The 24756-nt window shown below is 40.7% G+C and overlaps 1 protein-coding gene across 7 annotated transcripts in view; it reads left to right on the top strand.

The window, feature by feature from the left end:
* Window positions 1-3309: 3309 nt before the first annotated feature.
* TBC1D1 (TBC1 domain family member 1) overlaps window positions 3310-24756 on the top strand; it is a 98971-nt gene continuing 77524 nt past the window's right edge. For 5 of the 7 annotated variants that reach the window (XM_053940718.1, XM_053940715.1, XM_053940717.1 and 2 more), the window contains exons 1-3: window positions 3310-3401; window positions 3974-4172; window positions 10885-11407. In XM_053940718.1, the coding sequence (XP_053796693.1) occupies window positions 10991-11407 (417 nt within the window). In that variant the 5' untranslated portion in view covers window positions 3310-3401; window positions 3974-4172; window positions 10885-10990. Of the gene's footprint in view, window positions 3402-3973; window positions 4173-10470; window positions 10515-10884; window positions 11408-24756 lie in introns of all 7 variants that reach the window. The other 2 variants (XM_053940712.1, XM_053940714.1) reach the window with 2 other exon arrangements.

Here is a 24756-nt window from a genome sequence, read left to right as displayed (position 1 = left end):
ATGCCATATATATATCTAATTAATTGTAAATAAAAAGCATCACCAGTAAAACAGTTTCCTGTCTCTAAGTACAAAACTAATCAAAAGTCATTGAGCTGAATTGCTTTCCTCCCCAGTACATTTTTGCTCTATATAAGATACAAATTCATGATGGTGTTAGTACTTCTGATCAATTTCCAAGTAGAAGCCAACATCACTCTGGTGTATAGCAATTGCCAGGTAACTGAAATGAGGTCATGCACCATCAGAATATTATGAATAATGGGATGAGACTATTAAACTCTCCAATTATATATTAACACCCACCTAAATAAACTGTAATATAGATGATTGCATAGAAACAGCAGCTTCCAAACAAAAAGGACAAGCTTAAAATACTCACATAAACACTGGTAAGTAATTTTCAAAAGTATGCATGGGAATGAAAGAGAGAGGGGATTAATCATGACATCTGAAATGCTCAAAAATACAGAGACAGCAGCAGGCAGGATCTGTAACAGTAGCTCAACTCCTTCTTGACTACTCATCAGTGATAATATAAAGCCTCTTGTCTACAAAGATAATCAGTAATTAATGCCACTGGCATGTATTCCTACAGCATATGCAGTAGGTAAATGTGCTATAATAACAGTGATGTAAATTTTGTTTATGAATTGAGGTTATATATAAATAGTATCTGGAGATACAATGTCATTGGATAAGAATGTAATACTTCATCCAGAGCTCCCTAAGTCAAAGCACTGCAAAACAGTAACATCCCTTAATAACATGACAGAAGTCACAAAAAAAAGACTGTTTTGTATAATAACAATAGAAAATCATCATTATGGGTAACATAGAGGGAAAAGCACAGAAGCTTATAAGGCAAGTGAAACATGTTATAGGTGCCTGCATTCAAATTCACAATCCAAAAACATTACTGCTCAGCTGCTGTCCAGCTATGGAGCAGCTTGAACTCTGAAAGCATCTTGGGTGGAAACTTCCTGCTTGCCTTGTGGTACTTCAAAGTTCAAGTTCTGCCCTCACTCATGGCCTGGCACATTCAGCCTAAATTTATATTGATCTACAGTCCTACCCCAACTGGGACCAAGTGAGTAGATACCTCTGGTCCTTAATCTACAAAAGAAGCTTCATTACCCACATGTTCTGACAGAGTGCTTCATATAAGCCTGTATATTCAGGTTCTGTACAAAAGGCAGTGATGGGATTTTCCTTGCATTTTTTTTTTAGAATGTGACTGGACAAAGAGAAAATGGTTAAACTGGTGTTATGTCTACATCATGTATGCAGGATGTGGAAAGTACTGCTTGATTTCCTCCTCAGTCTGAGGAAGTTAATGTGGTGGTATATGCTTTAGTTAATAGGTTACTGTAAAGAAAAATCTAACCTGTGAAGGAAAAAAGAACAGACATCTACTTTTTCAGAAAATAGAAAATTATTAGAAAGTCTGGTGCTTATAGCTTTCACATGAATACTGGGATCCCAGTCCCTGGAACACATAAAAGTGCTTAATTTTTAGGGACTGGAACATAAAAGCCTCATTGTGGTTTTTTTATTGCCCCTACATAAGCAACTGCCCCTGATGCAGTTTCATCAGGAAGCAGAGAATGAATGCTGTCCAAAGTAGCCTGAAAGGTGATGATAGGTAACATTCATTGCAGGCAGGCTGAACATTCTGAGGCTGATTTCTTTCCCAGTATCAAAGAGGAGAAAGAAGAAAATATTTCTAATTGTGATGCTCTAGTATTGACTTCTGTTGTTGTTCAAGGATTTTCCAGAAAGCGAGAAATAGTCTTGTAGGACCCTTCTCTGTTTCATAACATTTTTTTGAAAGGCAACAGTGAAACAGTAAAAAAAGTCTTCCTAAGATCATTTGCTGATAATTTGGGAATGCATGAGCCTCGGCGGCCATGCTGGAGCTATCTGGGTGGAAATTGCAGTTCACCTTCTGCTAGAGCATGGCTACCAGAGGCATATAATGCTCAGACAGGCTCAAAATGAGCAAAAAGGCATTCTTGACTCAGGTACTGATATTAGGTAATAACTGGAATAAGAGCATTGTCCTTAGCTGTGATGTTTTATAAACTAAGACAGGCACTGATTGCAAGGAAATGGCATTCCTCTCTCCAAGGACTGTAAAGATGTCACCGAAAAGCAAGAGGCACTCGTACCAATTCCCATGTCTGAAGTGGAAGCAGCCAACCATGACCTAAGCAGACTGGGAACAAGCTCTTCAGGTGAACTGCTACTTCAATTCACTCACCAGCAAAGTGGTAATTTACTGTACCAGGAACTACACCTAGATGTCATGGAGACACAATGGATTTTGTATCTACGCGTGTATCTACACTTTGCAAGTAGGGGATGTGCTTGGGTACCGAAATCTGACTTGTTTTTCATAATCTGGGGCAATATTGTGTTTGCACTGTTTGACTGTTTCCCTCACAGCAACAGAGTAAATTTCCTGTAGAAAGCTTGATTCTACAAATGTGCACAGGATTCAAAAAGTAAGAAAATCAGTGGCCTTAAGCCAAGAAGTAGTAGTTGAAATTGAAAATTGAGTGCAGAAGTGGTTTGCACAACGGGGATGTATGTTGCCTTAATCTTCTCCACTTGCAGAGAAGGATAATTCTCTGGATCCATTCATGCCTTATCATTTCTGGCAACTGGGAGACCAACTAATACCTACTCTTACAATGATTGTATGCATATGCAAGTGTGGTTTCTTTGAGCAAGCCGTCGAGGTGATTCAGGTAAACTCTCAAAAGGCCGCCCTGCGGTCAGGGCTGGGCCCACAGCCGAGTGGGGACTTGACTGCTTCAGAGCTGGCGAGCCGGGCTAGCTCCAGTGTTGTGAACGAGCTTCGCTCGCCCCCACTTCAGCTGACCCCGCCATCCGCCCAGGCTCACTACGGCCAGGCGACAACGACACGTTTTCCGCGGGAGAGCAGAGGCTGTGCCAGACACACAGGGCAGCGTCGCCGAAATGCTCTTCGAAAGGAACTTCACGGGCGAGAGGAGGAGGCTTCAGCTGCCCCCTGTGGCGACATGGGCGCCCCCCTGTCGCCGGCTGCCCGCCGTCTCTGCCGGGCGCCCCGTGTGCCGTCCGCCCCCCCGGGGCCGGGACCCTCCGGCTGTTGCTATTTTCGTCCGCGCTGGCGAGCGGCCCGGCCGGGTGTGCGGCGCGGCTCTCTCCTCGTCCCGGCCCGCCGGCAGGTAGGGGCGGGGCCGGCTGGCGGGCAGCGCAGGAGGCGGCGGGCGGGCATCCCCTGGCCCGGCCCGGCCCGGCGCCCGTTACCGGCCCCGCCCGCCTCCCCGCGCGGGAGGTGCCCGACCGCGCCCGGCAGCCCGCGGCCGCTGCCCGGCGAGGGCACTTCCCTGCGGCGAGCACATCCTGCGGCGGTAAGCGGCGCCCGGGCACCCCCAGCCCCAGGCCTGTCAGGGGGCGGCGGTGGGGCCCGCCGTGCCCCCACTGTGGGCCGACCCGAAGGAGCGGCGCCGGCGGGGCCGAGCAGCGTTTGGGAGGGTGGGGGGAAGGAGGAAGAGCAGCTCTCGGCGCAGAGGAAGTGAAGAGTTGTGGCGAGGAGTGCGGCACCCGCCGCGGGCAGCCCGTGCCTGCACCCGCGCTGCCAGGGGGGAGCAGCCTCCGGCGCCGGCGGGTTAGGGCCGGGGCCCCGCTCCGTGCCTGCGGCGGGAGGGGCGGGCTGCGCGCTCCCGGCGGGTCCCGCCGTCGCTCCTAACGGGGCTCCCGGCGAAGGCGCGGCTCTGGCTGCGGGAACAGCGTTGCTGCGGGACGGGGCGGCCCGGCGGGAGCGCAGCGGGGACGGGGGCGCCGGTGCCGCTGTTCTGGGAGAGTTGGCTCCTCGTCAGAATAACCAAAAGACCTGCTTGAATGTAATCTGTCGGTGACCCGAGGTGCCCTTAGCGCTTTTTCTCTCTTCTCTGCTGTTTCCTCGCCTATCTATGCAAAATAGGTGGGTATAACTCCTCCCAGACCCCGCTCCGTCTCCGAGCAGCCGTGCGGCTCTTCCCTGGGGAAAACGGACCTTTCCTACGCGGCACGGCCGAATGTAACTCCCAACGAGCCCGCGGCGGCGCACTGTTCTTATGGCCCTTTAAATTCGCGAACTGAGTCAACAAGGGAATGATCTCTTGAAACTGCGTTCACGAGAGGTATGAAACGAATGTGGTTATTTATAGTGCAGTTTGAAAAGATTGAGGCCTTTGTGTGCTGTGTTTTATTTGGGAGAGAGGCTAACATGGCAGATCTGCTGTAGGAACCTTTAGTAGTGCAGATGGTGGGATTTGTGTCTGCGCTAAACCCAGAGATTGAATGGAACATCGTGGGTCAAAATTAATAAATTATGCATTTTCTGAACAGTGAATACCTCTGAGCTGATGCACATGACTATACTTTTAAAACTTGTAAGTGCTGAAATAGAAATTTGTCGTGGGTTATATAGAACCGCTGAAAATCATAGGTGATTACACAAAAGTTGAAATTTTTGTAGGTGAGAAAAATGACAGGATGTAAGGAAAGTGAAACGCATGACTTGACACTTTTTTCACTTTAATTTGGTTAACTGCAAAGTTGAATGCGGACATTTTGGCTGTGGATATGCAATTGAATAAAAATGAATGGTATTCATAATGTAATTTACCTAGCAAGCTTTCTTTTACAAAGTTATGGGTTTTTTTTGGTTTTTTTTTTTTTTTAGAGCATTACATTCGTAGAACAGCTCAATATTTTGTTCAGGTCTGTATGAGGCTGAGTCAGAAGACTTCAATCATCAACATACTAATTTCCATGGACTTGATTAAGGAAATAGCAACAGGTGTTAAGGGCAGGAGCAGTCAGCTATTTTCTTCATTTAATAGTTGATTATGAATGTGTATATTTGTAATCAAGAACATTTTGTTGCAATTTTTTTATTAATAGCCTATTTATAAAACTTGAGGAATGATATAAATGCTGGCTGTACTGGTAAATATTTTAGGTGTGTTTATTACTGAAACCAATATCAGAGTATATGGTTATGTTATTCAGCACCCAGTCAGGAGTTGCTAACAGCATTTAAGCATTAAGTCTTTTAAAAGTCAGCATTTAATGAAAAAATAATGGAAATTAAAACTAATTTCTGAGGCAAATTGGTTTCTGGACTTGTGCATGCTTTTGGCCACACAAACCATAGCTCCAGAGGCAAACAGCAGATAATAAGTAGCTATGAGATAAAAAAAATATCCTTGCAACAAGAGGGGTGTGTGATGCTTCCAAGTGCCGATTTGAATTAAATAAAAAAACTTTTTGAACACTGTTCTAAGCAGTGACCGTGTCATGACATATTTAATATATACTCTCATTTGTGTTTTTCTATATATCCTGCCAGGTGGATAGAGAAATCTGTCAGCTTGAGCAAAGACAATGTAAATTTCAGTTAGGGATCAGAAAGAGAGGGAGACAAGTGGTATTTAGTTCTGGCTAGTGTTCCAGAATTCTGGCTGCAGGCCAGGGCTCCTCATAATCCTTAAGTAGTATGATATTTCTGCTAAAATAATCAGTGGTGAAATGCAGTCAGTACCAGTGCCTCTGGTTCCATTTGTCAACAGGGTTCAGTGCTAATGCCATGCAGAGAAGAGCTGAACAAATTTGTGCTATTTAAGACCAGCTGTTTTTCATAAGAGCTTGCTGTATGGTTGCATTTTTTGCTTAGCTTCTTGAAGGGGAGGAAAACTGACTTACAGAAACTTACATAAACTAAAGCTGCTGTCTTGTCCCGAGCCTGATGTGAAATAAGTGCACAGTTGTCTCTCAGAAGAACTTCAAAGGTTGAGGAAGATGGCATCTTTCTGTTCAACTCCCAGGTCAAACCCCTCATTTATTCATTGTTGTGTGAAAGCCCTGACTGCTTCCTTGCATGATGCATCTTCCAAGCTCGTGAGTTCTGCTGTGAGTCCCAGCACTCCAACTGCTACCAAAGCAGGAGAGGAACTGGAGGAGAGTGAAGGGTAGCTTAAGTCTACAGTTACCAATGTGCTGAACAATAGTTTAAAACTTTGGGCTGCATGTCTCTATTGAATTTAGTCCAGTTGAGAAGAAAAAGTTGTTTTGTTTTTTTTTCATGGGAGGGGTGGGGTGTTCTTTTGGTTTAGAACATTCTCCCTCCTCTCATTGTATTTTTTCTGTGTCAGTTTGAGTCTATCCCAGATCTGCCTGATGTTCCCCCAGGTGCACAAACCTGATTTTCAGTGGTTTATTTTCCCAGGTTACTAACACAATAACCTCACAAGATTCTCCTTCCTAAAAGCTTACCTGACCCCATCTAACCAACTGGTACCTGGAGCCAATACCTTGCCCTTGTGATATAGTCTTTGCTCTCTTGAGTGAGGGTGAGTTTTGAGGAATGCTGTCCTGCATGATGCAGTGCTGCTTAGACATATATCTTCACATGGGGTCCAGCATGGCAGAAATAATAATTTGTGTAGCTCTCCCTTTCATGCTGTCTTGCCATCACCCTGCCTTCTATCTGAAGGGATCCCTTTTAACTTGGTGGCATAACACAGTGAGAATGTAACTTGATTTTGGAGAGCAAGAGGCTAATATATTATTTTTTAAATTAAGTTAGGGTTTTAAAAAACACAATATCAGATTTTGCTAGAACAGGACCATCAGTGTAGTGTTGCATGCTTTCTAAGCCTGCTCCCCACTTGTGAGAAGTGGCTGGGTTGATCAGAGCAGAAGAGAAGCTGAGGAGAAAGGGCACACATATGTTCCCATGTGTATCTTACACATTAATGAGTCAGTCTGGTGTTCCCTAATACAGAAGGCAGTGATAGATATATTAATGTGGTTTGTGGAAATATCTTATGTGTTACAGTTCGACTGGCTGTTTTTATGCTGGTGGAGCAAATACATCTGAATCAAAGCAGGCCAAACAGTAGGAACAATAAGGTTCATATCCTTTATATCTCTATAAACTGCATCTTAGCAGTTAAGCTGTCAGCTGAGGAGTGCCACTCAAGCTGTTCTCAGTTTTGAGTGCAAGGGCAACCAACACCCTTCAAAAGATGCTGGTGGAGAGGAGAAAGAGGAGCTGTCCCAGTTATGTCTCTGAGCACTGGGAGAACAACTGGTGACATCTAGTGTGCTAAGCAAAGCCCAGAGTAATGAAGCTGAATGGTGCTTAGAGCTGCCAAAGGAACAACGAAGTTGAGGTAGAATGAAACTAGTGGACAGCTGTATTTTTGTATCTTTTCTATTTCCTCTTGGATTAGAGGTGAAATAAACATTTAATAAGCATGAGTAAATTCGACACTTGGGAGGAAACTTGTTTGAGCCTACTGTACTAATGTGTATGGTAAACTCCCATGGCACCTGCAGAGCCAAATTTCAGAGGGGATGAACTGAAAGGTGGCAACCAGAGATGGGTAAAGGTGCTACAATTCCAAGCAGTGGAGTCAGGGCAGACATGGATGGGCTGAGAGCATGGCTACTCTTTGGCCGTAATGTGTGCTTAAACTTATGGCTGGGAATAGGTCTGTTGAGAAGAACAAAACTATTTTTAGGCCTAAATTAAGCATATACATAAATACTTAATGATTTTGAAGTAAAACCTAGTCCTTGGTGGAAACTTGAAGGAAATTAACACCAGCAGCTTGAAATTGGCATAATTTCTGGTGGAATTTGTTTGCAGTAAGTGACAGGAGGGGAAAACAAAGAAAGAATGGCTGGGAAAGGGAAATGGAATATGCAGAACAGTAATACACAGAATAATACTGGTTAGATAAGGAGACTTTCTGATGCTGCTAAATTTGTGCTCTGAGAAACTGCACTTTTAGCCTCTCCTAAACATTAGGGGAAAACCCTAGCATTTTAACTTCTATTTAACTGGTTTGATTTAGTAGTAAGTGTTTTTCTTTGGAAATAACAAATGCAGACATTGGACTATTTATGCTGTTGACTTTGCAAGGTGTTTGTTTTTTTTAAAAAGCGATGCCAAGAGAATGCCAAGAAGCTTCACATTTATATTAAATACATTCCAGCAGTACAATGTTTGTTTAAGTATGACAGAGTATCAACCTTGGGTTTTTTATATACTGTTCAGTCCTTAGAGTTAGCATGCAAAATAATGTATTATATTGTGATATCCATTTCTCTTTGAGGCTGCATTGCCTTGTGGGGTAAGATCTAGGGTAAAAGAGCATGGTAGATGGTGGTAATCAAAAAGAAACTTGAAACGTTGATAGAAACAAGGGTGACTGTTGTATTTATACATGCCTTTAGTTACACTTTTTAAAGAATGGTTATCGGAAAACACAAATAAGAAATTGGCTACAAAAAGTATGTGGCTAATACATACTATTGTCTGTATGGTAGCTCCGTTCTCTTGTTTTCAACTAAGAATGAAGTCTTCTAAGGCTTTCTTATCCTGAGATTATTATCTATGCCACTAAGTGACAAGAGCACTAAAAGCTACAACCTCGATTTTTATGTAGTTTAGACTACACATCATGGTAGTTATAAATTAATCCAATCTTCCCTGCAGTTGCTGAACTATTTTTCATTGTTGTAGTTAAGGAGAAAAAATTTGTAATAGTTTGTGAAAGAAGAGACCATTTTGATTCTTGGTGGAAGGAAAACTATAATGGTGACTGTGTTCAGCAGTCTGTGTTGAGAAGGTGTAAAAGTGCTTAGTGAAGCTGCTATCCCATTTAGAACCATGGAATCATTGATGTTGGAAAAGATCTCCAAGATCATCATGTTCAGTATTTGACTGAACCCCGCCATGTGGATTAGACCATAGCACCAAGTACAACGTCCAGTTGTTTCTTGAACACTTCAGGAACGATGAGTCCACCACATCCCTGGGCAGCCTCTCCCAATCCTTACCACCCTTTCACCCTTTCCTTTACCACCCTTGAAGAAATTCTTCCTGATGTCCAACCTGAACCACCCCTGCCACAGCTTAATGCCATTTCATTTAGGATGTCATGCATTTATATTAATCTTTGAGATGCTTATTTTCTTGCTCATTTGTGAAATAAACAAAAAAAAAAAAAAAAAAAAAAAACTCTCCCAATTGTAGTATGCTTAAAATGAGGTGTACAAATTCTGGATTTTCATGGCCCTTTTTCCCACACCTCCCATGCCCAGATACACACACAGAGGTTTATGGAAAGATGTTTAAAAGATTGAACTACACATCTAAAATGCTATTTACTATGAATTCATTGAATAGTATCTTGAAAACTTGCACTCTTGCTAAATTTGCTATTCTTGGAACTGGTAATGCTGCCATGGTGTTCATTTGTCAAAAGATGAAATATTTCAAAAAAGTAAATATACTCAAAGATTATTTCTGAAGTTCTCTTGTTTTTACAGTTTGCCAGTTACTGCAGAAACATTTTTACCCACTGGGACACTTACAGATTGGTTGCATTTTAAACAGCTCAAAATTAATTTCAATCTTGAAATTTTTGGAGCTTTTTTAATCCTGAAATTTACTTTCATTTTCAACAAGGTGACAGACTGTTAGAAACTCAGTCTGAAAATATTATTACAAGAGCAAAAGAAGGACAAAGTTCAGTGGAAACTCATGAGAAAAATAGTGCTGGTTTTGATGATATTTTAGATGACGAAAGACAAGAAATACTGTTACCACAGTAAACAGATGGCACTTATTCAAAACTTGTTCAAATGTAATTAAAATATTATTTAAGGATATCTTTGTACTATTTATGTTGTTTTTCCTAGGTTTTATCATGGGAAACTCTCATAAGGCTGATGGTAAACTAGTGTCCTGGTATTTAAACACAAGCAATTACAGGCCTGTCAGCCTTCCATCAGTCTCACACGATATAATGTAACAGCTGAAACTAGGGGCAATTAAAGAGGAGTTAAAACAGGGTAGTACAACAAATGCCAATCTATGTGTTTTCATGGATTGCATTTTGTGAAATGGAATTCATAAAGAAATGCAATTATTGTATTTCATTACTAAAAGTACTAATACATAATAACAGTAGTGGTAGTAGATGCTGGGTATAACAGGGTTACAATAGGGTTGTGTGTAACTTGGTATATTCCATCTGTTAATCTGTTATTTTAAGAAATGAAAATGATACAATGTCAGTCTGGCTAACATTTAAGTATTCCTGTCTGGCTGACCAGTGTTAAAATGCAACCATGAATTGTGATCATGATCTGGTTCTTCCCAGAATGCTATAAGGATTGTTGCTTGTAACTGCTATCTGACAGGTTTTTGAGTGATCCTTCTGTTAACTGCTGCTAGCGTTTTTATATGACAATGATTTCTAGCGTGTTATTTATTGAAAAAGTCTGTTTTGTTACAACCAATAATTACTGGGCAAACTATACCTAAGGAAACAACTCCATGTTAGTAGCCAGATTAAAAGTCATCCACCTATGGACAAGAAAGTTGTCAGGCTAACTTTTTTTTTTTTTTTCCCTCAGATGTAAAGGTGCCTTAGCAGGCAGTGACTTCAACTGTCATGAAGGTCAGATTAGCTCAGCTGAGTTCTTCCTGTGATAACACGATTGAAATAGGCCCGTGTGATCTACATGTGCCTGCCCATGAAACAGGCACAGGCTAGAAAAAATGTTCATTATAATTTAGTTACTCATTAGATAGGTGAGCTAAGGTCATAAAGCAAATTTTAAATCAAGACTGACTCTTTTCTAAGCAATGTATTTATTACAATTATGTTTGTTGGACCTGAAAGAGTAAGGCCCAGTGTAAAGAGGGGGAATTTGCTAGCTTGGCCATGGTAGCTCTCTTCTGATTTTAAGCTATTAATTATTTGTGTTATTGAGAGTTGATTTTTCATAGAGTTCAAGCACCTATATAACTCTTTCTTTTCCTTTCAGAACTCTTCTGTTCCTTAATCAAAGGAGCCATCCAGCATCCAGATAATGTCATTCCATGGAACTGAAATATTGGTGAATTAGTTCAGGTTCCCTAAAGGACTGTAAAATGGAGCCAATAACTTTCAAAGTTAAAAAGTGTCAAACACCTAGTGATTTCTCAGCAAGTTTCAGTCTCCAGCTCGTGGGTTCTCTCCCAGTGCATTCCCTAACCACTATGTCAATGCTGCCTTGGATTGTGGCCGAGATCCAGTTGCTCAGTGCAAAGTCTTCCAAAGAAGAACCCAGTGTCAGCCAAATTCGACTTTGTGTTTCACCAGCCAGTTTGCGATGTGAGCCAGACACAGGAGAAACCCAGCAGTGGGATCCTTTAATTTGTTCAAGTTTATTTGAATACAAGCCACAGCAGGTCCACAAACTGATTCACAACAGCCACGATCCAAGCTACTTTGCTTGTCTGATAAAGGATGAAGCAGCAAACCAGCAAAGTATCTGCTATGTATTTAAGGCTGATGATCAGACAAAAGTAAGTAAAAAGAAAAGAACCAAAGTAAGCATCCCTGAAGTTGCTTTTGTGCTGTTTGAATCCTTTCATTATACTGTAAAACCTTAAGGTTGTACTTACCATTAGAGATGAGATCTCATTAAAACTTACTCACTTACTTTATTTGATGTTAATTGCTCAGTAAAATTTGAGATGCTCAAGATGTGAAATGAAAGGTGTCTACATCTCCTACATGATCAGGGTCCGAATTTCATCAGCTTAAAAAACACTTTAGTTTGGGATATGGGCTGAAATCTTGACCCTCAAGTCAGTGAGAGCTTTTCTGTTGATGTCACTAGAGCTAGTATTTCACTCTTGAGTCACTGTGAACTTTATCTAATCCTGCACTCAGACGTCTCAAATTTCTGTTTTCCTGAGTTGGGACCTATGTGACTGGGAAACAGAGATACCTCCTTTCTCAGAAAGAGGAGAGGGTAGTGTGGAACCTCCATATATATCATATCTCTAACAACAGGACCCTGTGGAAACCTTTTCCTAGCTCTATAATTCACAAAGCCTGGCAGGCAGGTTTAGAGAGTGGGACAAAGGCATAGTCTTTGCACCTCTGTGACATGCAGGCTTGCTGCTGCGTGTTGTGAGACAGGAATTGGGGTATGCATGTCTGGCAGCGGGTGAGATTTGGCTTAGTCTGCATGTCCTAACCAGTTCTTAACCAGTTGTGTCTTTGCTGAAAAAGCGGAAGCATTAAAATTATTGGATCTATTCTGTTTGAGAGTAATGTGAGACACTGACTCTCATGAATGAGTAAAATGAAGTAAGATTTAATAAAAAGTTATTGTGAACTAGTGAGGAAAAAATGGTGACCTATCCTTCACCTCTTGAATGTCAACTCTGGTCTCCGTAAGGTTGGAAAACAGCATGCTCACTTGACTCATAGGAGGTGTCCAGCTGAAGAACCCTGGAGGTATTATGTGAATATACACCACTCATGGGATTTATGCCAACCTGCCCAATAGCAGAATGTTGTACAGTTCCAAATCCATGGTCTCAAGCTTACAGCTCAGAACATATGGAAACAGCTTTAGATAAATCCCCCCCAGATAAAACTGCAGTTCCAGTAAATTAAAAGGCAAATACATTGTAAATCATAAGCATTCAAGTGAGAAATCCTGTCAAGTTAAATGTAGAATACCAAGTTTATATATGTAAGAGCAGAAATAAGGAATAGTTATTTCAAAACTTAGCATTGGATAGCAGCTGGTGAATGCATTTTTCAGTTTGCTTCTGCATTTACTTGTGCTTGTGATTTTCCAGGATTATGGTGAGAACACAGCACTGATCACCTCCAGTACATTTTCTTAGGCATTTTCTTTTGCACCAAAATATTCAAGTACTTTTTCCTCATGTTTGATCAAATTCCTGCACATGTTTGAAATGATCAAGAACAAACTAAGTCTCTAGTTAAATTTTCAGCTGTGTCTACATGTTTTTTGGAAACAACACCCACAATTTTTGTATGTCTGTTTTAACTACTTAGCTCTAGGTTCACACAGATATCCATCCTTTCAAAGACTGCCTTCCACCTCTTAATTTGCCTTGTGCACAAGAGCTGTTTCTCTTGACTTCTTTGCAGTCTAGGTAGACATCTAATCAACATTTGTGGACCTATGTTTCAACAAAAAGATAATGGAAATGCCAGGTGTTCTTACCATCTAAAGTGAAGCCCTACCTCGTTTACTTAAATTTTGTGTGATTTCCACATTTTAAGTAAGTTCTTTGTGCTTTGTAGGGTGTTGTTATTTTGACCTGAATGTGGTCATATAATGCCTTTTAGCTAATTGATGTTTGTGTATTTATCAGGAGTGAACTGATGTTACCTGTTTTGCAGATGCCCAACTTGAAAGGATAGGGAGTGCACGCATGCCTTTGTTACAAACTGAAGGAGCTGTTTCTTAAAAGCCAGTGAGCTGGGATGAAGAATTTAGGATTGTTAATGCAATTTATGTTCAGTTACAGAAGAAATAAATATTAGAAACTGGACTTTTGCAGCCTGTGGAACTCAGCAGATTCCTGTGCTAGCACTCTTTTTTGTAAGAACTCTTTTTTTCCTATTTGCTTCAGGTCTGTAAAAGAATCACAGCAGTCCAGATACGTTTAGTCACAGAATTTACATGTTCATAACAATCTTTAGCCAACAAGCTTGGACATCCAGACTTCTGTGATAATTACTAATTACAATAGCACTGTAAACTGCAAGAGCCACAATTCTTTGTGCCTGCATATATAAATCTGTAGTAGGGTTGTATTTGACAAAGAGTTCTTGGATTAAGTCACGTCTGAGGATTTGAAGTAGAAGGTACTTTGTGGCTTTGCAAATAAGTTCTGTGTATATCCTCACCTTAAGATAAGTAGAATAAAAGGGGACAGAAGTATGTCTGTGGGAGAAGTACAGTAGGAAGATTAGGATGGTAAGACAAAGGCAGTTGAGTAGAAGACTAAACAATTAAAGCCTTTAAGAAGAGGACAAGAAACTTGAAAGTCATCCAGACAAGCATAGCTCTGGAGGTGGTAGAAAGTACAGAAATCAGGGAATGGTCAGGCTTTTAGCATCAGCATTGCAGATAGACTGCAGTCCATTAACCATAGTTTTACTCCTTTATAAATAGAAATTGAGCAAGAACATATCTGATTTGTGAGGGATTATTTTATTGTTTAATATGTGAGTTTTGTTAATGTTGCTGGGTCATATTTAGCTCAGCTCTAGAGTTGATGGAGGTGCATGCGATGCCATGCAATGTTTTTTCCTGAATACAAGGCTCTTGGGTTTGTTGTTGCTGCATTTCCAACATAGCCATTTTAGAGAAGAAATCCGTAGACAGGTAATTAACACTAAGTAATGTCAGGATTGTTTGCAAGGAGTTCTTTGTTATGCTGCTCTGTAGCAGTGAAAGAAAAGTGCCCCGTTGTGGTCTTTGTTTTCCCTCTGTAGGATGTGCTGTAATTGTTTCCATTGTACCTCATGGCAATGTGTGGCTCACTTTCCCTGCTGGATAGCAGTAAGTAGGGAAGGATGAGATGACATTACTTGAAAAGAAGCATATGAATATGGAGATCATTTCACTCTACTTTGTGCTTAAAGGATGGGTTACTTTGCCTAGAGAGAGCTTGTCTTATGGATTAGAGTCTTCTTTCCAAGTAGATTTGTCAGACATAGGATCTGGAGTGTTCCTTTCTTCATGTATATAACTTCAGTAAGTTTCTGTAGTTACAGATAGTGGAGTTTCTTATCCTTACACCCTCATTTTGCAGAGGTTCTGATGTGGCCTGTGATGATTGAGTAATTTCTGCCTGAGGGTGGGGCTGAAGCATTAATGCATATTCTTTGTAGGTGCTCAGGAGTGGAGCTGGATTCAATTTATATTGCCTGCAGGGAGCTTATGAAGGCTACTTATAGGTCAGGTGAGTAATGGTGGGAGAAGCTGGGGAAAAATTAATTCTCCACTAAATCTGTTTGCAGAATAGTCTGTTCAGCATAAGAATACAGCCCTGCTGAACACCTTGGTGAGAGTGCTTGGCTGTTGTAGAAGTGCAATGGAAATGAAACCATATATGGTCCACCCTCTGTGTCTCCCCAGTGGCCTCTGGTCTGACATTTGCTTATGTACTACAAAAGTGTGACGCTATTGATATCACTGTTGTTGTTGAAAACTATATACTTTTAAAATTATTGGCATTTCAGTTCTACATTTGAGATGTGCTAGTTCTCAACTGTTTGGAACTGCAGGTGAGGTGTGCCATTTCCTTCCTCAGCTCATTCTCTCCAGCTTTCCTTCTGTATGATGCCCTGCTTTATCACATCATTCACTCCAAGAAATGAAAGAAATAGATAACACGAGGCTAAGGGCATACTGTAGCAGGGTATCCCCCACCAGCATATGCAAAGTAGCCAAAACATTATGGAGGATGAGTAATTTCTGTTCTTATTTTCAGCTTGGAAAAGTAATTCCAGATGTCATTGTGTTGATCCTTCTTTGGTGTATTGAATGACTTGTTTTACTTAGATATGTTTAATCTTACTTGATGGATGTTTGGGCTGGCAAATGGAACACAGGTCACTAGTTTATCTGACTCATGCCCTGAGCTAGTTTAGATTTAAGGCAAGTTAAGGTTATGCTGTCCTTTATTATACTTTATTATTTATTGTAAATGAAAACTAACAGTTCTAAATTTAATGGTTTCACAGAGGTCTGAGTCGAAGAGGACGTCCAGTATTTCAACCTTTTTCCACGTCCTGTGCTCCGTTCAGTAGCAGGCTCACATTTTCCCAAACCTGTCTTCTGTCACCTACATAGCTATAAAGACTTTTGTTGCCTTTGCTATATTCAATTCCAGGTGGACTTCAGCTTTCCTAATGATGTCTCTGTCTTGGGTTGGCAAATTCTTATCAAGGTTCTCTGGAAACTGGCTGGATTGGCTATGCCCTGCTGTGTTTTTCCTACAGCAGATATTTGAGTGGTTGAAATTCCTCATCAGGACCAGGGTATGCTAATGTGAGGCTACTCTGAGCTGTCTGTAGAGTACATCATCCACCTGTTCTTTCTGATCATAGGGTAAAATAAATTCTTGTATGCAGAGCAGAAGTTGGCAGACAGCACTGTCATTTTTTAGTTTATTTTTTTAAGTGAAGCAGATGCTCAGAATGCTTGAAAGTTTCCCCTTTTTTATTCTGTGATATGAACTGGAGGTTTAGAGAATTTGAGAGAAAGCCTAGAAACTTGAGCCTGATGTCTTGCAAGGAAAATATTTCTGTGACATTATCAGTGGAGAACTGGAGTATGAAGAAAGGTAAGATGTTCAGATTTTTAAAGGGTTACATTTTGTACTGGTGTTTCTGTGGGTTAGGTTTTTTTTGTCCCCAAGACTCTGGACACAAGTTGTCATAACAACCTATAATATATGCTTGTGTTTACCAGAGCAGTTAATGCTATGATGGCAAAACACTGGGTAGAACTTCTCTGCTTAATAGAAGAATATTGCCTGTGATTTAAACAGGATCACAGCTGCACAAGACATGCACAAGTCTGTGTGGTGCTTCTGAATCTTCTCTCTGTAGTGTCATCAATCAGGGACAGCTTTTGGCCCAGGCAGCTGCAGGAGTGGTACCATGAGAGTTGCAGTGTCTGTATGGTTCCAGCAGACTGGGACACCTGCTCAAAACCTGAGCCTGCTGATTGACTTGACCTATGTCAAATCTGCCCCAAGGCAAACACAGATAGAACCCTACATCTCGTTACGCTGAGGTACTTCTTGAAATGTAGCACCTGGCCTGTTGAGCTTTTTGGTTACAACTGTGATGCCCTCTGTTGTCAGAGGTCCTTGGGTTTTTTTGTCCACCTATTGCTTTAACAGTTATTTTGCCTTTAAACAACCTTCACCTACTTTCATGAGTTAAAATAGCTTATGCACTTAAGTAGATCATGCTGTCTTACCTGGAATGCAGCACTCTGTTACATGTTGTTTATGATCTGATTATGTGCTGAAGAAGCTGGTTTCAGATAATCAACACTTAGCTCTCTGTGAGGCTGCACAGAGCTGAACTTCACATTATTCATCTATAAAAGGAATGGCAGGAGCCCAGTGGACTCCTAAGCAGTTGTTGTGAGGCTTGGCTTCATGACTGTTGATTCTTACACAACTTGTTTTTACTTTAGACTCTAAGGTATAGCCTCACTAAGTATCTCATTTTTAATACCACCATTTCCCTTAAAAGAATTCAGGGAAGATAATTTTAAAGATAGAGGTGATGTTTTTCTTCTGTATTTTACTGCCTGATGAGTCTGGGGAGATTAAAACATGGTTCTTCTTTTGCCAAAAACATAAAACACTGAAACAAAATTAAGTAACTGGACTAATGTCAGTGCAAGTGAGAACTTAATTTGGCTCTTTTCTGCCTCCTTATGCACCCTTGCGGTTTTTGATTGAATCTGTGTAATTGCAAACTGTTAGCACTGCTTTTTGATTTAGGAAATCTCTCCTGTCTCCCAAATACTAACTGAAGAAAATGTAAAATACAGAAGGAAAAAAAATGCAGGAGAGCAAATGAAAAATCAAATGCATATTTGTGATCTGCACATGCACAGTCCCGTTTATAAAGTAGGTCAAAGTTTAGCTGTGTAAAGCCTAGCAGAATATCCTGTATAATGCAAACAACCAGCTGTGCTTTCAGTACTCTCACGATTAATCAAGCTTTACAGGCTTCTTGAGTGTGAGTGTGATGACACCAGTTCTATCCTGGGATCTATTCAGACAATTCATGTATGTGAGCTCTTCTGTCAGGGAGCTTTAGTGGCCAGTGACCCTGTCCCTAGCAGCGTTATTCCAAACCTTTCTGGTGCTCTTGTGAAGTCTTTGAGTGACTTTGTGGCATGCTGCCTCAGCTAAGTGCTCGTGTGTTTGCTCTCATTTTATAAAAAAATATTGTGGGGTTTCCCTAAATCTTGTGTGATTGCCACATGGAGGAAGTAATTTGTGCAATACCAGTGCTGCTGTCTGACTTACAGTCAGAGATAATGTCTGATCACGGAAGATGAAATTAATCACAAGGTTTGTAAAAAGAGTTGCCTATTCCCACTCTTATGGCAGCAGCAACATAAAAATTATATATTCTTGTGATTTCTTATCTTAGTGTAGTAGTTAACTGTATAGTAAACTGCATCAGATGGCATTGTTCATGTATTTTTCAACTTGAATAATATTGAAAGTAGATGTGTTTTACTTACGATGTTACATGCACTTGATTTTAGGGTCAGAGTTCATGTCAAGGCTATTGATTGTTCAAGGCTATTAAGGAACAAGGAACAGTTGTTCCTTCACTTTTCCTGTTGGGGATTGTAGCAGAAATGCAAAATAGTAGAACTGAGGCAAAAACATAATTAGTGGATTTGTGATGGCCTCTCATCTGATTACTAACCACTCCTTTTGTCTTACTTGTGGCCTATGATATCCAGCACAGGTAACTGGAGCCATAAGTATCTAAGCATCCTCCATATCTGTAGAAGAGTTTTCTTTAAAAGTTCCTGTTCACCCAGAGAAGAGCTTCTCCATATCTCCAAAGAGAAGCTCACTCGTAACATCTTAACCAAGTTAGAGTCAGCTTTCTGTGGTCCTGTAATCCTTTGTTTGGTGATTTGCACATTCCCACCTTTCCCCCTATTCTTTATACTGTGGTATCACTCAGATATGTTTCAGAGCAATTTGAATATTCCTAAGGAAAAGTGATAAAGTTTCAATGAAATCGGCATCCTAACATGATCAGAGAACAATTTCAGGTGCACCTTTGTGAGAGTCAGGGCATTGCCACCTAAGAGCAGAGAGAAGGCCTGGCCTCAGATCCCCAGTTCATTCAGTCTTAAACAGCTGTGGGGTTTTAGTTCAAGTGTAACCTATGATGGTACACTCCAAAGGGATTGGGCTGTGGAGCAGGAAACCTGTTGTTCTATCTTTGTAGGATGACATAGATCTTAAAAGTAAGACTATGAGGATGGAGGTGCACAGGGACACTTGCAGGCTTCTTTGGCCTCTGCACACAAAGCCACCTTGTTTGGAGCATGGTCCTCATAACACCAAGATTGTGGATTCAATCCCCATATGGGCCATTCACTGAATAGTTGGACCTGGTGATCCTTGTGGGTCCCTCCCAACTCAGAATATTCTGTGAAAGTGTCACTGACATTGAAATCTGTCCTGCTAGTAATGTGTGAGAAGAAATCACTGCATACTTGTCCAATGAGTCCAAGGTAGCCTTGCTCTAAGAACACAAACATCACGGTGTGGGTGGTCTTCAATTGGGAAACTGTCTATCCACATATTACCCAAACACTAATCATATTAAAGTCCTCATCTTCGCAACTTGTAACAATAACAAAATATGTAGCAACAAAGTTATCCAGCTCACCTTACTGTGGGGTAGTAAAGTCTGATTTCTGCAAAGATGTTGGATGCCAGACCCAAAGTGAATGGGTCTCCTCATTGCCTTGCAGCCTCATCAGTCCTACAGCTTCAAACAAGCACACAGCAAGCAGACACTGCTGGGCAAATCAAAAAACCAAAACCAAACTGAAAGACTTGTGCCCATGGAAAAGTTCTGAGTGAGAAATAGAAGGTGTGGAAATATAAATTGTGTATACAGAATTAAGAGTTCAGAAAATACTGTTTGATTTATAGCAATATTGAATGTAAACTGCATGTACACTACTATATAAAGAAATACTTAATGATGAAGGAACTCTAATGTATTTTCTGAGTTACCTGCTGCTGAAGCTTGCTGAAGTGCATTTAAGACTAGAAAGAGTTTGGAAGTTTGAATGCTGTCTTACTGATCTCCGAACTCAAGTCAGAAAGTCTAATCTAGACTCACTGGATGGTTTTTATTTTTTGTTTAATTACTTAACACTCTTAAGTAATACAAACTATGCACAGTTGTGAAGTTCTTAAATTAATTTTGTGGATACTTGGTGCAATGATAGTTGTATGCAATTTAAAGCCAGAAAGTGGCTTTATTAGAGAGGGGAAGAAACTGCTTTGAAAAGAACAGTTTTTATTTTAAAAAATCAGTCTTACCTTAAACAGTGTCAGTTTTTGTGGTGCACAGTACAATAGCATATTGAGGACAGTGTGCTTTAGTTAGCAAAAGTGAGAAGATAGTTTTTGTCAAATACAGGAATAAAATAAGGCTGTATCTGTCATGTAGGTTAGTACAGTCTCTACAGACAGACTCCAGAGTGGTTCTGGCTCATATCTGATTGATATCAATTATCTTTCCTCAAAACTAATAAAACCAAAGCCTCCTATTTTCTGTGTTTTGCAAGTTTTATTAGGAAGCTTGGGCTTTAGCTCACTTGGAGCTACTTAAACATAGACATTCATGTTCAGGCAGTTGTATTTTCTTCTTTTCAGATTTTAAAATGGCCATAAAAGATAAATGCAAGCCATTCAGATTCAAATATGAAGATGCCAAGTCATAAATTACAATACTGAGTAAATAATCTTCCTGAAATAGCTCCTTCTGTTTCCATGCAGTTGGCTTTTCATTTAAAGTTTTGCCTTTCCTGGGCTGACATTTATGCTGTGCCCCCAAGGTCATCAGATGGGGGCTCTTTGGCTGTAGTGGAGCAGAAAACCAAAGCAGAGGAGGCATATATAACTGCTGTATTTACTTTAGCAGCACAATCTCCCATCCTGTTATATGTAAAAGTGAATAATGGTAGAAAATCATTGTCATAAAATCAGTGCTTTCCCTTGCCTGGTGTAGACAGGTTGTTCTGTATTTCTGGTTTTTTTTACCCTCTCTGTGGACGTCAAGTTATGGGAAGGGCTGTGGGAAATATTTTCCTAAAGAATGATTTGTGTGACAGGACAAATACAGGCTTAAATGGATATGTGTGTTTGCCCTAAAGGTTGATCATTGAGGATCTGATACAAGGATTGAGTGGATAATGCCATCTTATACTTGGTTTGTCCTTTGTATGAAACTGCTGGTTGATGTGGACTTCCCTTTTCTTTCCCACCCTCCCACCACTTCTTCCAGAGGGACAGTAATTGAGATCTATTGCTCGTCATAAATAGCTTCACTGATGGTGATTCCCCTTGCATTGGGTTAAATTTGGTCCTTCTGCATAACTGATTGAACACTTTTCATGTGCAAGCTTCTTGTGTCAGCCTTTAAAAGACCCCCACAAAACTAGCTTCACACAGGCAGAATGTGCTTCAAAATTGTATTTTTAGTAATCATGATGTGGTTTGTTATGTTGCTTTGTTGCTTATATGCTATGCTTCTCTGTATAATGTAAAGAACTTGCACAGGAAGAGGGAATAAAAGCAAGATTTTATAACTCCTCATTTGAGATTTTTGGAGGCTACATTCAGCACAAAGGTGTAAAGTAGAGCTTGCAGTGAATGTCTGGTGGTGTATTTGCATCTAAACCTGTGGCTGAGTCTTTGAGTCTTTGAGGCTGAAAATCTGTATGCACTTTCACTTCAGGCTAGTTCTTTTGAAGACAACAGCCATACTTGCAACAATGACTTTGAACATGCTTGTAGTTACTTGCTTGGTTAGCACCTGTAATATGTAATATATTATTCAGCTTGGTTTTAGCCTTAGATGTTTTTCAATGACAGTTATGTTGTTCACGTAGGAAAAAAAAGGTTTCCAATACCCATAATTAATTCATTTAGAAAGATTTTTAATGAAACAGAAGTACTTTTAAAACCAGACAAGAAAAATTATAATTCAAATACAAGAATATATTGAGGATTATAAACATGGTTGATTCAACACCACTATTACAAAAATTAGGTTTCTTTCCTTGTTTAAAATTCCAAATAGAAGTAGGCCATATGTCTATGAAGCAATAATTTACTGAAGTCTTAAGAAGAGCAAAGCCCCGCTCATCACTTTTAATTCTCTGCAGACTACAAAAACCATGTTCTAATGTGCATCTTCAAGTACAAATAGTGTTGGTACCTTCAGAGGTCTCTCACTGAAGATGAATTCAGAGGCATTGCTAGAAGTTGTGTTATCGTGTTAGGATTGCCTTTGTTGGACCAGCTGTACAGCAGCAATAAGGCACTTCAGTTTTCCCAATTTACGTGCAGATTTCAAAGCCACACAGTGGGTAATGACACACTGGAACAAGGCGCTGATTCCCAGATCAGGACTGGGATTTAGGAGAGAAAGCAGTTGCTTCTGCAGAGCTCTCTGCAGTATCTCTGCTGCTGTGGAGCACTGTACAGTATTCCTGACTGTAGCATTTGTAGCCAGGCCATTAGGAAGCTTTTCTAATTGCAGGACAAGAACTTCATTGTTCTTGAAAGGGATTACTCCCCAGAGTGCATAACTCCTTTTGTCCCTCCAATCCCTTCACAAGTTCGCAGCTTCATCAGGGTTTAAGATGAGGTGTTTAAGTGCCACTTAGTGGTTGTCCAGAGCAAATGTAAGATACTGCGATTGCTGTGACAGTTTTCACATCTTCTGCTTTCCACCAGCAGGAGAATTGCTCACCTTACCGTGGAGATACTGAAGGCTTAATCTATAACTGGTAGCAATCAGTTGAAAGATGCCGGTGGGTTTTCAGTTAGAAAATTTCAGTACTGTAATTTCCATTTAAATTTTTCCCACTTTGTCCTACTGAAGTTCTTTTTGGGTTCTCCTAGTAGCTTTTTTGGTTGTTTTTTTTTTTTTTTTTTTTTTTTGTTGGGATGTTTTTTCAATATTTTTGCAATGCGTCTAAAAGTATTGGAATGAGTTTGTCTTTTACTATGTAACAAGAAGCAGCACTATGTAAAGTCTGTAGAAGAGAAATACTGCTGTTTCTGGACTTTATTCTTGTGTATTATACTTCACAAAACAAGATGTGCTTAACATTGGTTAGTGTTTGACATCAGCCACTGTCCTGGGGTGTTTCAGCTCCCCTCAGCAGAATATCTGATAGATGTGAAACCATTAGCTCTCAGTCATGTTAGGAGCTTGCTAGAATAAGTTTTTATGTGTGCAAGGACAAAAGTTTATATCCTAGAAACTTACAGGACTTCTGGATATTCTTTACATGTATGTTATTAACTGTGTACTGAACCAGATACATCCTTAAGACACCTAAAGATCTAGTAGCAACTGGATCTAAGTGGGGGCAATTCTCAAATGAATAGCTTTTACATTTCAGACTGTATGCATTGCCTGTATGCAGGCTTCCTCTTTAGTGGGAGGAGGTTTTTCAGTGGGTTTCTGCAGGGAGTTTATGTACTGCAGAAGATATGCTTCAGGTTTTTCTTTAGAATGGAGTTTTCTTTTTTTTCCCTTCTCTTTCAGTTTTTGTGCTTAATAGACTGTCCATATGCATGCTAAATTTGGAAGAGTCAGAAGAGTTCCCAGGAACCTCAAACAAACAAAACACAGATTTCTGATTACATTTCTTGTTAAAGTTACAGAATAGAACGTCAAGGTCAAGGTCTCAAGATAAACCCCTTTGCACATGCTGAGACAATGTACTTCCAACAAGCCATATAAAACCTAGATATGTGACAAATTTTCCTTAGCCAGATAAGCCTCAGTGACCTGACATTAAGTACACGTTTCCATGGGCATGTCCTGTTCTGGAAGTCTTGATGCCAGCTTGAAACATCAGCTGAATTCGACTTACGGGTTTTTGTCTTAACTGGAGTTGTGAGTAAAATCAAAGCACTTGTATGGGGATGACATTGTGGATCTACAGTGAGAGAAAGTAATACTTGATTCTTACTAAGTTCTTGTTGCTTGACTGTATATTACAGCATTTTGCATGCTAAGAGAAAAAGCTGGGAAGATTGATTAAAACTGGCCTTCATTCTACTCATAAATTATAATTGAAAGCAATGGGACACTTGAGAATTTAATATACCCTGGATGAAATGTCCTGTTTAATATCTTCATCAATGATGTGGACAAGGGGATCAAGGGCACCCTCAGTAAATTCACAGATGACACCAAATTGAGTTGGAAAGTTCATCTGCTGAAGGGCATGAAGGTTCTGCAGTGGGATCTGGACAGCCTGGATAAATAGGCCAAGGCCAGTTGCAAAAGGCTCAACATGGCAAAGTGCTGAATCCTACCCTTGGGTCACAACCCCAGGCAGTGCTATGGACTGGGGGCAAAGTGGCTGGAATGTGGCCACAGCTGGCTGAACATGAGCCAGGGTGTGCCCAGGTGGCCAAGAAGGCCAGTGGCATCCTGGCCTGTGTCAGAAGTTTTGCAGCCAGCAGGACCAGGACTCAGCACTGGTGAGGCCACACCTTGAGTCCTGAGTCCAGTTCTGGGCCCCTCACAACTGGGAAGACATTGAGGGGCTGGGCCAGAGAAAGGCAAGGGAGCTGGTGAAAGGTCTGGAGCACAAAGCTTATGAGGAGCAGCTGAGAGAGCTGGGATTGTTTGGCCTGGAGAAGGCTCAGGGGAGGCTGGACCACTCTTTGCAATGATCTGAAAGGAGGTTGTAGTGAGGTGGGGATTAGCCACTTTTCCTAGGTGACAAGTGACAGAATGAGAGGAAGTGGTTCAGTTGTACGAGGGAAGGTTTAAATTGGATATTAGGTAAAAAAATCCTCAGTAATTGGGTTCTCAGGTATTGGATCAGGCTGCTCAGGGAAGTGGTAAAATCACCATCCCTGGAAGCATTCAAAAATGTGTGCATGTGACACTTGAGGACATGGTTTAGTGGTGAATATGGCAGTGCTGGGTTAGTGGTTTGACTTGATGATCTTACAGGTCTTTTCCAACCTAAATTGATTCTATGATTCTAAAAGACCTGCTCAGATGACTTCTGAGGTTCACTTACCCATTTGAG

The sequence above is a fragment of the Vidua chalybeata genome, chromosome 4, assembly GCF_026979565.1.
Source record: "Vidua chalybeata isolate OUT-0048 chromosome 4, bVidCha1 merged haplotype, whole genome shotgun sequence".
In the NCBI taxonomy this organism is placed as follows: Eukaryota; Metazoa; Chordata; class Aves; order Passeriformes; family Viduidae; genus Vidua; species Vidua chalybeata.
Note: the sequence above shows the minus strand (reverse complement) of the source record. Positions and strands in the feature narration are given on the sequence as shown.